The 16654-nt window shown below is 34.2% G+C and overlaps 3 protein-coding genes and 1 pseudogene across 4 annotated transcripts in view; 1 reads left to right on the top strand and 3 right to left on the bottom strand.

The window, feature by feature from the left end:
- Positions 1 to 3648: 3648 nt before the first annotated feature.
- Positions 3649 to 5106, top strand: LOC106344699 (RING-H2 zinc finger protein RHA4a). The gene is made up of 3 exons (XM_013784039.1): positions 3649 to 4003; positions 4166 to 4251; positions 4739 to 5106. The coding sequence occupies exons 1-3, from the start codon at positions 3779 to 3781 to the stop codon at positions 4947 to 4949; spliced, it is 522 nt and encodes a 173-aa protein (XP_013639493.1). The 5' UTR covers positions 3649 to 3778; the 3' UTR covers positions 4950 to 5106.
- On the bottom strand, positions 5051 to 9006 carry LOC106344628 (cellulose synthase-like protein G2). The gene is made up of 5 exons (XM_013783984.1): positions 8391 to 9006; positions 7700 to 7834; positions 6604 to 6711; positions 6064 to 6507; positions 5051 to 5978 (listed from the first exon to the last, which is right to left on the bottom strand). The coding sequence occupies exons 1-5, from the start codon at positions 8970 to 8972 to the stop codon at positions 5151 to 5153; spliced, it is 2097 nt and encodes a 698-aa protein (XP_013639438.1). The 5' UTR covers positions 8973 to 9006; the 3' UTR covers positions 5051 to 5150.
- A 976-nt stretch (positions 9007 to 9982) lies between these two features.
- LOC106344769 lies at positions 9983 to 13060 on the bottom strand (annotated as a pseudogene).
- Positions 13061 to 14938: 1878 nt separating this feature from the next.
- LOC106326384 (auxin response factor 9) overlaps positions 14939 to 16654 on the bottom strand; it is a 4024-nt gene continuing 2308 nt past the window's right edge. For both annotated transcript variants that reach the window (XM_013764379.1, XM_013764384.1), the window contains exons 9-12: positions 16406 to 16544; positions 15923 to 16335; positions 15652 to 15839; positions 14939 to 15547 (exon numbers count right to left, since the gene is read on the bottom strand). In XM_013764379.1, coding sequence (XP_013619833.1) covers positions 15409 to 15547; positions 15652 to 15839; positions 15923 to 16335; positions 16406 to 16544 — 879 coding nt within the window. In that variant the 3' untranslated portion in view covers positions 14939 to 15408. The remainder of the gene's footprint in view (positions 15548 to 15651; positions 15840 to 15922; positions 16336 to 16405; positions 16545 to 16654) is intronic.

The following is a 16654-nucleotide window of genomic DNA, read 5'->3' as shown; positions in this document are numbered from 1 at the left end:
CAACCCGAAAAGATGTGGAGCGTGCTTTTGGAGTTTTGCAAGCTCGATTTGCAATAGTGAAAAACCAGGCTATTTTGTGGGACAAGAGACAAATAGGGATGGTTATGCGAACATGTATCATACTGCACAATATGATAGTAGAAAATGAACGCAATGAATACACTCAGTATGATACATCAGAGTTTGAAGAAGGAGACTCGAGCAGAAGTTCACAGGTGGATATGTCATATTCTCCGAAGCCTTCAAATTTCCATACTATGCTTGACATACAGAGTCGTGTTCGTGACCCGCACATACATGAACAATTGAAATATGATTTGATTCAAAATATTTGGAACAAGTTTGATAATGATGAAGATGTTTAATTATTGTATGTTTACATTTTGTTTTTCAATAAATAAAAATTTTTAATTTCAAATTTTAAAATTTTAAATTTCTAAGATTAAAAAAAAAAATTCTAAAGACTCTATATTGGATAACACCATTGGATCTATAATTATGATAAAAGTTCTTAACTATTGAAAAAAAATATATTATAATATAGCTAAAGATACCCACCATCGGAGTTGCTCTTATGATGTTAAGAAGAAATTGTATTATAATGAAATAGGAGACAAGAGTGCTTTAGCCTGTAATCGTAAGAAGAACATAGCTGTAACCTTAAAAGTTAGTATGTAGTGCTCCTACCAAAAGCTTTAAAACGATATGAAAAGTTCAGGATTTTTAATAACTTATATTTTAGCAAAAGTTTTTTTTTTGAAAAAAGTATTTTAGCAAAAGTTTATAAAGTATTTTTATATAATCCAGAAACTCATCTATTTAGAATCTAAGTTAGTGATATCCTTTTCATCATTCCCATATGAGCGAGGGAGATCACTCCTCAGGATCCACTACCACCAGTGATACAAAAATATGTATAGTTTAGTCCGTGGAGCCTAGATTAAAGATATTCTTATGACAATATCCATAGTAGGCTTATCTTAGTCTCTGTGTGCGTAAATGTTCTTTTCCACCAGATATTATAAAGGAATGATAGGAGATGTTTTAGTTAATTTGATCAAACATTTGAATATAAGGCAAAATAAATGCCCTAATAAAATATATTAGTGGGGAAAAGGGCCAAGTTGTCCATAAACAAACGTGAAAAACAAAAAAGCTGTCTATCACTAAAGAAAAAGTGAGAAAAAGTGGGTCACAGATCAAATCCTAAATCAAGATATTTATTTGGGCCCTAAGCACAATCATATTGGTAAGTTTATGTGTCAGTCATTAGAAGATATAAAAACACCTTTCTGCTTCTGCTGGTAGTGAAAAATTATTGTTCATAAAGTATCTGTTTTCCTTAAAATTAACAGAATTAAGAAATGAAGTTATTGGTTAACCCTTGATTTGCGTTTAGAGTTCGGTTTCACTAGGAAACATGTTATTTTGGATAAACTGTGAGAAGGCTACATGATAGCCTTGCGAAGTTAAAATATTGGTAGGCTGTCTGACTTTGTTACGAAATTTGTAAATAAATAACCGAAAATTCTTAGATTTTGGTACAGAATCTTGTCCTAATCCAAGTGAAGAGACCATAGGTTTATCTTCATTTAAGTAATCACCACTTTCCGAAAGTAAAAGAGAAGAATAAAAAAAATCAATACCATTAAAAGAGGATCATTCTCTTAACGAGAATTGCAGTTTTTTCAAAAATATCTTTATTTTTATAAAAGATTAATAAAATTCATTAATGACATATAAGTCTTTTGGTTTTGGGCCTATAAATACATCTAAATAGATCTATAAATAATGGGCATATATATATATTTAAAAGATATACTAACTTTAAATTTAATATAAATATAAATATACTATGAACTATAAATAAATTAACAAACATGAAAATATCATTTTCTTAAATATATGTATCAATATTCAAAATAAATCATTTGAATTTTATACAGATTTTCAATACAAACCAAATCATATATCCTACACCATATATCATATACATATTTGAATATCATTTTTCCATGTATAATGTCATTTTATACATAATATTGATATGGTAATTACGAGTGTTCAAGAATATTTTAAAAATTATATTAAAATCAATTTTTAAATCTAAAATAAAAAGACAAACTTATAATAGGTTATTAATAACAAAAATAAACTAATATTGTCATATCAAAAAGTTTTTTTATATTATCATTTTTTTATTTGGATAATATAATAAAATTTCTTCAAATTCTAAGGAATCACTAATTTATGTAATATTAAAAAAATATGAGTAATTTAATCAATTTGTTTAAAAAATTACTATCAGATATTTTGTGTTTTATCGGATAAATAGTATCATATTGAAGGGTAATAGTGAATTTTTGGGTTTTTACCGGGTTATTTTTAATTAACGATTTTTTCATTAAATCCGAACCGGATTATATACAATGTATCGGGTCTACAGGTTCAACCATGAATCTAGGTCGGATATGAAAACAAATCTTAAAGCTCAAACATTATTAGAGAACAACTACCATATTTCGAACAAATACCATATTTTGGAAAGAAAAAACAAATGATAAAAACCTAAAAACTCAATTGTTATGGTTTGTAACAAAAATAATGGTAGTTTGTAAATTAGTTTTCGATCAATAAATGAAAAAAAACAAATTTGCGTTTAGAAAGCGCAAGTCAAAATCTAGTGAATGTTTATAGAAGATGTACATAGAAACAAAGTGGTTGTATTGCTATTGGTTGAAGTTGGTGATCAATTTTAAAAAATGAGTGAGGAAATGAAATGATGGATTATAATTATATAGGTCCCATGTTAGTGAGGATCGAGACAGGGTTCTTAGGGTTTTTTTTGTTTGATTTAAAAAAATAAAAAAAATAAAAACGAACCAATTGCGGATTGCCATATGTCAGTGGGGTCTGCGGACAGTAAAAAACCCAATTAAAGTCGTCTCTTGCAGAAGTGGAGAATGAGCCTGGTTTTAAGAAAATGGTGGGGTCCATCTCTTAAGAGCTTACTTAGAGCATGATTATTGGAGGGGTTCTTAGGGTGGGGTTCTTAGCGGAATAGAAGAACTCGTCTCTTAACTTTTAACTAAAAAAGTTAAGAACCGGCTATTAAATAAAATATTTAAGAACCGGTTCTTAGCTTTTTTAGTTAAAAGTCAAGAGACGATAAGAACTCCATCCTAAGAACCCCAATAATACGCTCTTCAGAGGTTAAGAGGCATGGATAATGGTGGAACCTCATCAGCTGCTTACTCGCTTGTTTCCTTTTGATTATATTAAAAGAGGCATTAGGAATATATGCGCTGCTATTTTATATACCCCAAAAGGCTCTTTTCTCCACCACTTTCCTCTTCCTGATTATGTACATAAACATGTATTCACATCACATGGGATATGTACAGTTTAAGTTTCTTATGTCATCATATCGAACCCCTGTTTTTAGGATATATGTTGAGTTTTTATTTGAAGAATGAAACTCACTTAATCTAAAAATATAAATTGTGATATTTGATACATAAAATGCATTCACAAGGCACTTTTATTTTACTATAATTTTTTATAGATATTTTATACCACAAGAGAATCCCAGTATGATATCCAATATGGTTGCACAGTTACCTGCTTTTGGGTAGAGATGTATTACATTCACAGGATATCTATATATACTCTCCTCTTGTGCTTCCTCAACTTCCATCAAAACTTTCATTTCTCATTTGGGTCTTTCCTTTCAGTTTTATTTCTTTCTGGTGGGTGTGATTTCAAAAAGCTAAAAATTATGGTTGATCCTCAAACACCAATCTCACCTCACCTATATCCACAAGCAGTTCAACTCAAACTCTATCAAGCCTTCATCTTCTCCATTCCCATCTTATTCTCTATCATTCTCTTCCTCCTGTTCTATCTTTTTTACCTTAAGAGAAGAGCTTCTGCTCTCTCCTCTCCTCCTCCGATGATTCTTCCTGTTTCCTCGACCCACCAGCCTTCTTCTCATCTCACCTCGGTAAGTGTCACAATGTCTCTGTAGATATATACATATATGCAAAAGCACTGAATCAATATTCACGCCAAGAACTAGTAGACTTTGGTCATATTTATCATGGTATCATGTTATATAAAGTTTAATGAAGAATAGTGCTGAGATTGACTGTGTTATATTTTTCAGGTTTGTTTGTTAGATGTGAAAGTAGAGCTCAAAGACAAGCTTCATGTCGTTTTTTTCAATGAAGAGCTAGAAACAAGAGATTCTCTGTAAGTTACTCGTACTTAGTTCATATGAACTAGGAACTTAGAGATCGTTTCAGTGGCTTCATATTCATATGAATCTATTAAATCTTCTACGTGGCATATTTAATCTTACCACTTATGAATTCTCATGAGGCTCAACTTTAATTATCAAGATTCTTCTAAATAATTATGTTAACAGAGTTGATATACGAATTGAGATGTCTGAGAATGATCCTGTTGAAAGTTGAAATATACGAATTGAGATGCCCTTTACACATAAGTGTTTCTAGGCCGTTGCTTAGAGCTAAAGAATACTAAAAGTAAAAGGCGGAAAGTTAAAATTCTAGATAAGACCAAAATCAAGATTGACAAAGATCAATATTTATATAAAATCAATCCTAATTTGAATATATTATATAATTTAATGTCTTTGTGTTTAATATTATCTTTGGTTGTTGCTTGTTTTTGGTGAATTGAAAGTTTGACTAATATACTGAAAAAATTGGTGCAGATGTTGCGTATGTTTGGGAGAATTCGAGTTAAAGGAAGAGTTGGTGGAAATGCCTTCATGCAAACATATATTTCATCTCGATTGTATTCACCTTTGGCTCTATTCTCATACCACTTGCCCTCTCTGTCGCTCCTCTGTCTTCATCCCTTCGACCAAAACCTCGGTGGACGACAACGACCATCCAGACTCTTCTCAAACGTCACCGGTTTGACTCATTGACCCGAAAGAAATAAACAAATACAAATTTTGTTAGCGAGTAGATCATCAATACAAAAGTTGTAAATCTTCAAATTTTATTAGATATGATGCAAGAGACCACAATGTATCACATCACCATTACAAAGTGGATATATATTCTGTGTCTTCTGCCTGAGGACTTACTGTTTTTAAAAAAAAACCCTAACAGATGAAGTTACTTGAGTAAAAAGTAACCTCCCAGAATAAGAACGAGTGTGAGTATCCCAGCTAAGAAACAAATACCCTTTTGTAACTTTCCATCATCTTTCCTCAGCACCATGGCTTCATAGATCGGTAAGCTATTCACCACCACGAAGCTTGCAAGCATCAGCTCAAGGCTGAGTCCTTCTCCCCATGCGAAAAGACCATAGAGCCCCGAGACGAAAGCAAAGAGATTCAGGACGGCCACTGCGGTCATGGGTAAGAAAATGGACGAAGAGGGCGCAAAATCGAATCCAGGTGTGGAGAGGTTTAGGGTTTTGAGAGTGTACTCTATCATACCAAAGAAGAATGAAGAGAGCCCTCTTATCAGCCACATTCTCTGATCGTTCCACCATTTCCGACAAGTTCCTCCTTCCAACAAAAAATCTGACAGATCTTGCGCATATGCACCAAGGGACAAGAAGATGTAAAGCCAAAACCATTGGTCTGATGGCTTGGGGAACACTCTAATCCCATATATTAGGGCAAGCTGAGGTAAAACCCCATAAACGGTAATTGGAATTGAGCAAAACGGCCAAACCACATAGTAGCAATAGCCTAAGCCTGTAAACAGGCCCAATGACTTCAAACCATAGGTGAATGGGCTATACCTTGAAAACCCCATTTCAAGAAGACCAATGGACCAACGCATTTGTTGCCACACTACATCTGTTAGGCGTTTTGGGGTGCTTCCATAAAAAGCAGCTCTTTGGGGTCTACAAAACATTGATCTCCATCCTTCACAATGAAGCATGAACCCTGTGTAGTAGTCTTCTACTAATGAACCATATCTGAATCCAATCTGCATAGTTTTGCATGATAATTTGAAATTTAGATATCAAGCAGGAAAAATAAAGAGATTATGATTATTGGTTTTATCTAATTACCTTGGATCCCCAATTAGTGTTATGCTCGTAGTTGCATCCCGCCACATTGTGCGCCAATGCCAAAACAGTATGGGCCTTAATGGGCTTATCTGCAATCCTAGTTGGTGCAAGTTCATCCAACTCAGGCAAAATCAAATTAGCTGGAGGCCCATAGAAAATTCGTCGATTGAAAAAACACCCAGTGCCCACGTGAATTGGGCCCATAAGCCCATCATACCCAACCATATTGATGTCAAAGGGACGTCTGAGCTCTGATGCATAGACATCGTTTCTGTTAATTCCTTGAAACCTCTGAGGAAATTGCACAAATCCTAAACCGAAATTTATCTTAGGGTCTGACAAATAGCACAAAGCATGAAGAGGTGTTGTGGGATTGTTTGAGTACATGTCACAATCTAGTGTTAGAATGATTGGTGAGTTTGTCATCACCGAAGATACTCGTAACTACAAAGAAAATAAAGCATGTGGTTAACGAAAGACTTAACCAAGAGACCAGTTAACCGAACCGAAAACTGGTAAAAGATAGGGTTTAGTGTATACCAATGTATTAAGAGCACCGGCTTTGAAATGATGTGGTGTAGCTCTAATCTTCTCTCTTGATACATATATTAGGTTTGGCGTTATCTCTGTCTCGTTATTTTGTAGGACCTGCCCATGAATTAAAAGAAAAATGAGATCTTTATTGTATAAACTTTTGTTTCGGGTTGACTCTCTATTTCTATCACCAAATTCACACAAACTTTGACCATAGTTCCATTTTCCACATCAATATGAAAGTTCGAATTCTAATTCCACATATATACGATATTTTTGGTTAATCTGGGCCAACCTATATTAAACCCTACTTAAACCGTTTCAAACAGAAACAAACTAATTATAAATCCGATTCAGTCTCAAAATCATTGTCCTGACCCGACCCATTTAAACCATTAAAATCCCCAAATCTCATCAGAAAAAAAAAAAAAAACATATGAACCGTAAACCCAAAATTGAATTGAGGAATCCAAGAGATTGAAGAGAAGGATGAACAATGTCTATGGATATTCAAGTGGATCATCAATGGTGTCAGATATGAGGCTCAACGGTGAAACCAGCTACATCTTCTTCATTGCGGAAAGCATTTCTCTCCATTTCCTCTTCGTCATCAGATTCGTCACGAAGAGATGGGTTCGGCTGAGCACTAGCACAATTCATTGGTTTCGACTATAAGCAAACAATCCCTTCGAATTCGACGTCGAATTTCATCCTGAGGTTTTTTCAATTTCACTGCTTTGAATCTAGGGTTTCAAAAGGGGAAGATATAAAAATTGAGACTTTGTTTCTTAGGTAAAATAAGGTTTAAATCAGGTCAAAACCCGATTTAAATTAGATCATTTCGGTTTAATTGGCTATTTTATTGGATAAAACAAGTAATTGGTATAGTTGATAGATAGTAAACCGTAGTTAACCCACGTTTGTGTGGAAACATAATTCGAACTTTCATATGGTGTGGAAATATGATTCAAACTTTCATTTGATGGGGAAATGGAATTATGATCAAAGTCTATGTGGTTTTGGTGATATATGATAGAGCGTCATCCCTTTTGTTTCAAAATATAGTAATATACATATATTATAATGATATATTAAATTTCACCTTAATAATACTTGGATGGTCCTGAGGAGTGAATTTGTGGTCCCACAAATCGAAGACCTCACGAAACTGATCTTGATCAACTTTGCCAATATTCACCACATGTTCTACTCTATCCTTCACATCTTCATACATTTTCTGTTTCACCACGAATTGATTACTTTGCANNNTTTTTTTTTTTTTTTTTTTTTTTTTTTTTTTTTTTTTTTTTTTGCTAGGTATCCAACTAAAAGCATGTAAAAATACAAGGTACAAGGCATGGCCTTATAGGCTTACAGTTTTGAGAAGAAAGTAGAGATATAGAACTAGGAAATTGCTTAATCTTGTTTTAAAAGTTAACAATTGCGTAATAGAGATTGTAGTAAGTGTGAAGAAATAAATGATTAGTACCCTTAGAAGAGAAACTTTTTGTGAGAACTTCAAGTGGAGATGTTCTTATAACTAAAGAGATAATGAAATAAATGATTAGGATGACCTCTTCTAGCAAAAGCCTTCAAATTATAGTAAATACTTAATAATTACTTTAGAAGCCTACATACTTTATATATCACTTTGGAACTTCAATATGAGATATTCTAATAAATTATTATAATTAAAATAACTAATAAAATGAGTACTTTAAGAAATTTTATTTGATTGAATTATGAGAGATTAGGGGATATGTAGATGATAATAGTGGATAATTAGTAAACACCTTAAGATTTTCAGCTTCCTCAGTCCAAGAACTTGACTTCAAGGAAAAATAAACTTCAGGAGACCGATCTTGAACATTATTCTTCTTGCAAAAAGGCAACCAATGCTCAGAGAACTTAGCAGCCTCCATCAAAGCAAACAACGTTAATGACGATCCTCCATCATCCGATACATAGACAGAGATCTTATCAGATGGGTAACCGTAAGCCATCACTGATAAGACCGTGTTGGCCACCATCATGGGAGGCTCCTTGTAAGGATCAGCAGTGCATATGAACACGTCTAGCTTCGGGAAGTGCTCTTCCGGTTTAGCAACATATTTTTCAGGGTACTCGGTTCGATGAACCGGGTTTAGCCGGAGTGACGTTGTGCTGGCCCACATGGAAGCGAGAACGACGTCGGAGATGAGAAGAAGAGATGTTAACAGAGCTGTGTGCTCTGTGAAAAGTGAATGTGCATGGTGGTACATGAGGGCTATGATACCACACATGTGAACTACGGCGTAGATTCTGTATGGAATGGTGCGTCGGCACGGATGACACATGTGGAGCTTTGTCGAGTGTTGAGTAGTTTGAAGTTCCATTTTTGTGGTGAAAAGAAATGGTTTCCGAGAAATCATATATAGTAGTATATTTATCGCGAGTCTTAGAATAACTAAAAAACAAAAAAAGGAAGATATTTTATTTTTTCATATATGGTGTGTGGTGACTTTTTCAATGGAGAAATTAAGTTAAAATTCCCTAACTTGAAAATGGATGACTATGAATCACTGCCTTGACCATTCGTCACGCATCTGCCTAAATCTTATCTTATAATTTATGATTAGAGACAATCAAGTCCGTGCCTGACTAAAAAGCATAGAATTGTTTTCTGGCTCCATAAATTGTTTTAATATAAAAATTTAACCTAAAGAATAAAGGCGGCAAGGAACAATCAATTGAAGCTTAGGAAGGAGAATCACTTGAGCGGAGAAACTTTAGAAACGTTGATCAAACGAAACCGGGAAATCCCCTCGGAGAACCGTCATCAGACTTCAAAGGGAAGAGAAATGCGGAGACAAAAAAGCCGATCGACCACCAAAAAAGAAGGTGTGTCGTCGGTCGAAGACCAAACCGGTCGGATAATTCAAAATCGGAGAAGAAGTTCAACTGGTGGACAAGTAAGCCGGAAAAAAAAAAAAACTACGAAACCAAAATCGTACTCCCTCTCTCTGTCTGAAAGAGATTGAATAAATTTATTTTTTTTAAGTAAAATATGATTATTTTAGAAAGAAAAAATTGATGTCGAAAACATTTACAACTCTTCCCAATCAACCTCTTAATGTTCATAAATGTGTTATTTTGTGTTTATCAACACTGATATTGTGTGTTATTGTTTTTATCTGTTATAGTTTCAAACTTCAGTTTACAAGTTTTTTGTTGATCCAAGATACCTTAAAAAAGATACCAAAATGTGATAGATGGTCATCATATTATTCGCTACATAGATTCATCACAATACCATTACTGCTTCTAGTTTACCACAATCAATACATAAAGCTTATGGTAAGTGAAACTACAAAACTACAAAACTACAAACCCAAAACAGGTACAGTTACTTGAGGACGAAGAAAACTGACATAATAACAAAACAAGCGAGGCTCCCAGCTAAGATACAAACATTTTTTGGTAATTTTCCATCATCGTCCCTAAGAACCATAGCCATATAGATCGGCAAGCTATTCACCACCGCAAAGCTTACAAGCATCAACTCAAGTACGAGTCCTTCTCCCCAAACGAACACACCATAAAGCCCATAGACAAAGGCAAGCAGATTGACGATCGCCAACGTAGTAATGGGGAAGAACATGATCGAAGAGGCCCCAAAATCAAACATCTCTTGCTCGTATCTCTTACTCTGTGTGTCATCATCGTTGACTTTGCTAGTGAGGTTGAATCCATATGTAGATAGGTTTAGAGTTTTAAGAGTGAACTCTAAGGAGCCAAAGATGAATGAAGAGAATCCTCTAATCAACCACATCCTTTGATCATTCCACCAGCAGTGACAAGTACCTCCTTCTAATACAAAATCTAATAGATCTTGACCATATGCACCAAGGAACAAGAAGATGTATAGCCAAAAGCATGGATCCGATGACTTGGGAAAGACGCTAGCTCCATAGAGGAGAGCGACTTGGGGCAAGAACCCATAGATGACAAGAGGAATTGACGAAAACGCCCAAAATGCATACTGGCAATAGGCCATGCCTGTTAATAAGCTCGTTGATCTGACCCCATACGTGATAGGGCTAAACCTCGAGAAGGCAACTTCAAGAAGTCCAATAGTCCATCTTTTTTGTTGGCTCACTACATCAATTAGGCATTTTGGAGAATCTCCATAAAATGCTATTTTTGGAGGGTTGCAAAAGATTGATCTCCACCCTTCACAGTGGAGTCTATATCCTGTATAGTAGTCTTCTACTAAGGATCCATATCTGAATCCAATCTGCATAGTTTTGAATGATTAAACTGGAGTTTATATTATAAGTAACTAAAAAATAAATATATTATGAATGCTCAAAAGATAAATAAAAATTGTCTAGACCTATACTTCGGTTATCTACTATGATATAGGATATTCTCTATGTTTCATATAAATCAAGAAAATAAATATTATTTCTAAATATTAAATCTATTATCTAAGATTGGAGAAACTTATGGTTCTTATAACTAGTTCATGTAGTATTGTCACAAAACACCACTAGGCTACATGTCCTAGTCAATTCACATAAACGTTTAGATAGCATATAACATATTTTGTAGTCTTCTCTACCTTTGGCTCCTATTTTTTTTTAATAATAACATATTTTATTTTCTTCTACCTTTGACTCCTATTTGAAACCTATATGTTAGTCATGAACAATATCATGAAATTTATGTACATATGGTGTAGTCTTCTACCTTTGACTCCTATTTGAAACCTATCTATATAATTTTGATTCTTTTGAACTATATATGGATATATATATGTAGACAAACAAACAAAAATAATACATCACGAAGTTTGAAAATTTATTTACATCTAACCTTGGATCCCCAATTGGAGTTTCGCTCGTAGTTACATCCAGCTACATCGTGTGCCAAAGCCAAAATATCCCTTGATAGGTCTATCAGCAATCCAATTTGGTCCAAGCTCATCTACCTCAGGTAAAATCAAATTAGTCGGAGGTCCATAAAAAGCCCGTCGATTAAAGAAACACCCTGTTCCCACGTAAGTCGAGCCCATAAGCCCATCAAAACCAACCATACTGATGACAAAGGGGCGTCTGAGCTCGGATGCATAAATATCGTTTTTGTTTACTCCACGAAACTTCTGAGGAAACTGCACAAATCCTAAACTAGGATTGAGTTTAGGGTCTGAAAAATAGCACAAAGCATGAAGTGGGCTTCTTGGATTGTTTGAGTACGTGTCACAGTCTAGCGTTAGAATTACCGGTGAGTTTGTCATCACCGAGGATACTCGTAACTACAATGAAAATAAACTTGTGGTTAGCGAAATATTAATCCGAAAGCTGGTTTAAGGTAGTCATAGAGTTTAGTTGATACCAACCAATGTATTTAGAGCACCGGCTTTGAAATGATGTGGTGAAGCTCCATTCTTCTCTCTTGATACATAGATTAGGTTTGGCATTACCTCTATCTCGTCACTTTGTAGCACCTATACGTACCCCCACCAATGATAACTTATTATGTAAATATAGAAACGTTTGTTTTTCTTAAGAGAACATTAAAAGGCATTGTTATTTATTAGTATCTACAGAGCGTATAGCTCGAACGGAAATAAAATATGAGTGATAAAATACCTTGACAATAGTAGGATGGTCATGACGAGTATCAACTTTGCTACTATGCACACCATGTTCTACTCTCTTCTTCATATCTTCATATCTTCATACATGGTCTGTTTCACCGAGTAAAGATTATTTTGTATGTCTACGTAATTATGCACGATATTATGGTATGTGGTTTATCTAGTACTGTACATAACTTGGTTTCTTTCTGTCATACGTTAATATAATAAAGTATTAGTATCTTACGTACTTTATATACATACCTTAATATTCTCAGCTTCATCAGTCCAATATTGTGACTTTGATGAGAAATAAACTTCAGGGGACCGATCTTCAACACTATTCTTCTTGCAAAAAGGCAACCAATGCTCAGAGAACATAGCAGCCTCCATCAAAGCAAACAAAGTCAACGACGATCCTCCATCGTCCGATACATAGACCGATAACTTATCAGAAGGATAATCGTAGGCCATCACTGATAAGACGGTGTTAACCACCATCATCGGAGGCTCCTTGTATGGATCAGCCGTGCATATAAACACGTCCAGCTTTGGAAAGTCCTCCTTCGGTTTAGCTAAATATCTCTTAGGGTACTCGGTCCTGTGAACCGGGTTGAACCGGAGGCACGTTGTGGTGGCCCACATGAAGGCGAGAACGACGTCGGCGATGAGAAGAAGAGATGTTGTTAGAGTTGTGTCTGCTGTGGCAAGTGAGTGTGCATGGTGGTACATGAGGGATATGATACCACACGTGTGAATCACGGCGTATATTCTGTACAGAATGGTGCGCCGGCACGGATAACACGTGTGGAGGGCTGCCGAGTGTTTTCTCTGAGGTTCCATCTCTAATTATGATGAAAACAAATGGTCGAAGAAAACATTATATATAGTAGTACTTGATAAGTGATAATATGCGAGTATCCTAGGATAAATTAGTATATAGTATGCTTCATATATTGACATTTTCAATGGAAAAGTCGAGTTAAAAATTCTCTATCTTGAAAAGTAAGAGAAAATGTCATAGATAAGTTGGATATAGACTGGGTCTGCGACTGCGAGAGTCACTAGTTGCTTTCACAATTCACGTGACGCGTATGGTAACTTTTTAACTTCTACCAAAATTAATATCGATTATGGACAAACGCTATACTTGCAAACAATCGGACGTAAATGTGTATAATTTAATATACTTCTGAGATAACCTCAAATGTTATGAGCAATAAATAACTTGTTAGGCCATCTTTATCGGGAGTATTCAAAGGGGTCCTTAGAGCATCTGCAAAAAGAAATTCTATTTTAAAGTTTCCAAAACTCTATATTTGAAGTTTAAAAGTGTTTTTTTCCAAAAGCAAAACTTCAAACTCAACTTTAAAATTATTTGTATTTTATAATATGGTCCTTATATTTGTCATAACTAATTTGAATTCATAAAACTTTTGTAAATAACTAGCACATATATAAACATATCACAACAATATTAGTTAATGAAATATTCTATTAAAATATAAAAATTTAAATAAAAATAACTTAATTAATATCCCCTAGACTATATTTGCGAAGTGATTTTGCCACGTGTCCTCTCTATAATCAATTTAACAAAACAAATATGACATGGCTACTAAAATTGATGACATGACTTCTAGAAAAATATGACATGGATAATTTCATTTAATGTTGATTTATATTTTTGGCAAACTTATTAGAATATGGTAATAATTCATATATTACATTCAATATTGATATTTCTTTTTGGTAAACTTTTTTTAAATATGGTAATAGCTCATACATCATCTATAAAATAAATATATTCATATATAACATTTCAAATTTCGAAATATTATTATTTTGTGTAATTATACAATTTGTATTACTAAAGCTTTCAAAAATTTCTACAATTTTTTAAAAATTTAAATATCTAATCGTAAGATCATTAGTTTCTTATATATCTACAAATTTTATAAATATTGTTTAGGCTAATTTTTTGATAATTATACAATTTTATATCATTTTTATTAGTTTTATACAAATTGATTTAATATATATCAAATCTATATTAAATATTAGTAAGAAAATAGTAAAATCTATAATATTTAATAAAATTTATTTTTAAATATAAGTTAGATTTAAAAAATTTCTTACTGCACATGGTGCAGGAAAACACCTAGTTAAACTTCAAACAAAATACCATATTATTCCATAAATGATTTTCGTAATGCATATATGATCTATTAGTGCATTTCGAAGTAAAAATGGCTCTCCTCATTTTTACTTTGTTGAAATCGGGTGATATTGATACTTATAAATATATCAGATCAGAACAAGAAAGTAAAAGAGAAACATAAAATATTACTAAAAGACTAATTTTTTTTATGATATTAATACTCATGAATATATTCGATATGAACAAGAAAGAATTATACGAAAAAGACATCAAAAACAACAACAACAACAACATCTTCAGTTACACAAAAAAAATTTGGACAATATTTGAAAATTTTGAATGTTCCGGATCAAACTTAGCTGACTAAGTGTTGTTGTAATATAAAGTCAGTGATGTCTGTCTATGTGTATTTTAGTGGTGTCTGTCTATGTGTCTTAATAAAACTCTAAAATACACAAAGCATTAAACCATCAACTCTTCTTATTCATTGCATCATTGTTTGTTCTTCACAAAGCTTTTGCTTTGTGTTTGACTATGTATGGAGAAAAAGGAGAAAACGTGCTTGAAGTTCTGTTTTTAACAACATATATGTACATTGACACTTGCATGAAAAACAACAAAACAAAACTAAGAAACATAAAAGGAAGAGAAGAGGCTTACACGAGCCATGAGGAGGATCCCCTCTTATATAATCCAAACATCCCAAAAGTCCTTCCCCAGTTATTCACAAATCTTATTGACTACTACTTCTCTGTTTGTTACATCGTCGTATCTCTTACACACACACAAGTTTCTACTAAGAAAAAGAATTACGACCTTACAGAAAGCCTACCTTGAAAATAGAAGTTCCCCCATAAACCCTCTTTCTCCATAAGAAGCTCCCCAAAAAAACGAGACCCTTTTGTAAGCCTTTACTTTTGCGGTGACAGCTGACAAGACGTGGTTTCATGCTTAAGCCTACCTCGAGATAAAACACAGACACTGGACAACACAAAGCGGATAAGAATGAGACAGAGAGAGTGTAGTGAAATTAGTCGGAATAGTTCTCTGTTTTGGAGATTGTTGTGTCAACTTCTGCTAACAGTATCCTGAGTTGGTTCCCGGGAGTCATTTTCTTCACTTCCTCTTTTGACCATATAAATATTCTCTTCACCATGTTGCAGAACTCACTGCAACCACACACAAAAAAATAAAGCCATTTTGAATTTCTCATCAACATAACTGAGTTTTTCTTGTAGTGGTGCTATTGAATAAGAAGGAGAGTGTCACTTACGGCCATGGGTCATCACCGACAAGCATCATATCTCCCTCATCGTCCGTGAACACTATTTCCCATTGATTTCGACTCTTCAGTTCGCCTTCTATGTCAAACAGCTTCTCAAGGTCGTCTATAAGCTCAACGTACCCATTTATTAGTGTTAAATCTACAGCCCTCCCCACTGGTACCCCTTGCATCTGCACCTGTGTTCATATATATATAAAAATTTAAGTATAATGAGAACGTCTATGCTTATATGTTGCAATCACGAATGTTCATGACATACCTTGGTACGGCTTCTTGACGAATTTATTTGCTTGCTTTGAACCTCTTTTGGTGATGCCTGAGCAGGTTCCTGCTTTTTCTCCTCTGATAGTTTTGAAATCTCGGACTTTGGGTCTGTGTTGCTGTCCAGAGTCGGTTTGGTTATGTTTATTGGTCGCATGGGTGCAGTTTTCTCCTCGTGAGCCGGTAGAGAAGAACTCATCAGATCAATTCCAAATAATCTACAGCTAGCGATAATCTCAGGTTTCTTCTGCTCAACAGGGAAAACCATTTGGCCGTTCAGTGTTGAGTAAGGGGTAACTGGCCAATCAGAATTCTGAGGAGGATTCCTTTGTGAGGTGATGCATGATTGTGCAAACTCATGGGATTGTGTTAATGCAGAACTCCAAAAGTTTGAAGCTGGTACGCCTACACCTAAAGAGATAATGTGTGAGTGAGATATGCAGCTAGGAAAGGTTGATAGCTACATTAGATTGTGCCTTACCAAGTGCAGATATTTCATTAACATGACGGGGTCTTTTGTTAACTGATTGGGGAACGTTTTCTGAAGCTGCAAATGGCTCCACCTCCCATGGTGAAACCTTATCCGGTCTTGTAAACGATGCAGGCTCATCCCAATTAACCTACACGTAAATGTAGCAGATTGATTGAGTTTTTACACTTCAACAATGTTTAAGAAATTGCTAAGCGTAGTTATTATTATTATTATTATTTTTTTTTTTTTTTTTTTTTT

The sequence above is a fragment of the Brassica oleracea genome, chromosome C1 (genome assembly GCF_000695525.1).
Source record: "Brassica oleracea var. oleracea cultivar TO1000 chromosome C1, BOL, whole genome shotgun sequence".
NCBI classification, from domain to species: Eukaryota; Viridiplantae; Streptophyta; class Magnoliopsida; order Brassicales; family Brassicaceae; genus Brassica; species Brassica oleracea.
Note: the sequence above shows the minus strand (reverse complement) of the source record. Positions and strands in the feature narration are given on the sequence as shown.

Excerpts from the sequence above, each read along its gene's own strand:
- LOC106344699 (XM_013784039.1), top strand. The coding sequence starts at position 3,779 with ATGGTTGATCCTCAAACACCAATCTCACCTCACCTATATCCACAAGCA. Across the intron at positions 4,004-4,165 it reads CTTCTTCTCATCTCACCTCG|GTTTGTTTGTTAGATGTGAA; the intron begins GTAAGTGTCACA and ends TATATTTTTCAG. Across the intron at positions 4,252-4,738 it reads CTAGAAACAAGAGATTCTCT|ATGTTGCGTATGTTTGGGAG; the intron begins GTAAGTTACTCG and ends AAATTGGTGCAG.
- LOC106344628 (XM_013783984.1), bottom strand. The coding sequence starts at position 8,972 with ATGGAACTTCAAACTACTCAACACTCGACAAAGCTCCACATGTGTCAT. Across the intron at positions 7,835-8,390 it reads AGGAAGCTGAAAATCTTAAG|AAAATGTATGAAGATGTGAA; the intron begins GTGTTTACTAAT and ends GTGGTGAAACAG. Across the intron at positions 6,712-7,699 it reads ACCATCCAAGTATTATTAAG|GTCCTACAAAATAACGAGAC; the intron begins GTGAAATTTAAT and ends ATTCATGGGCAG.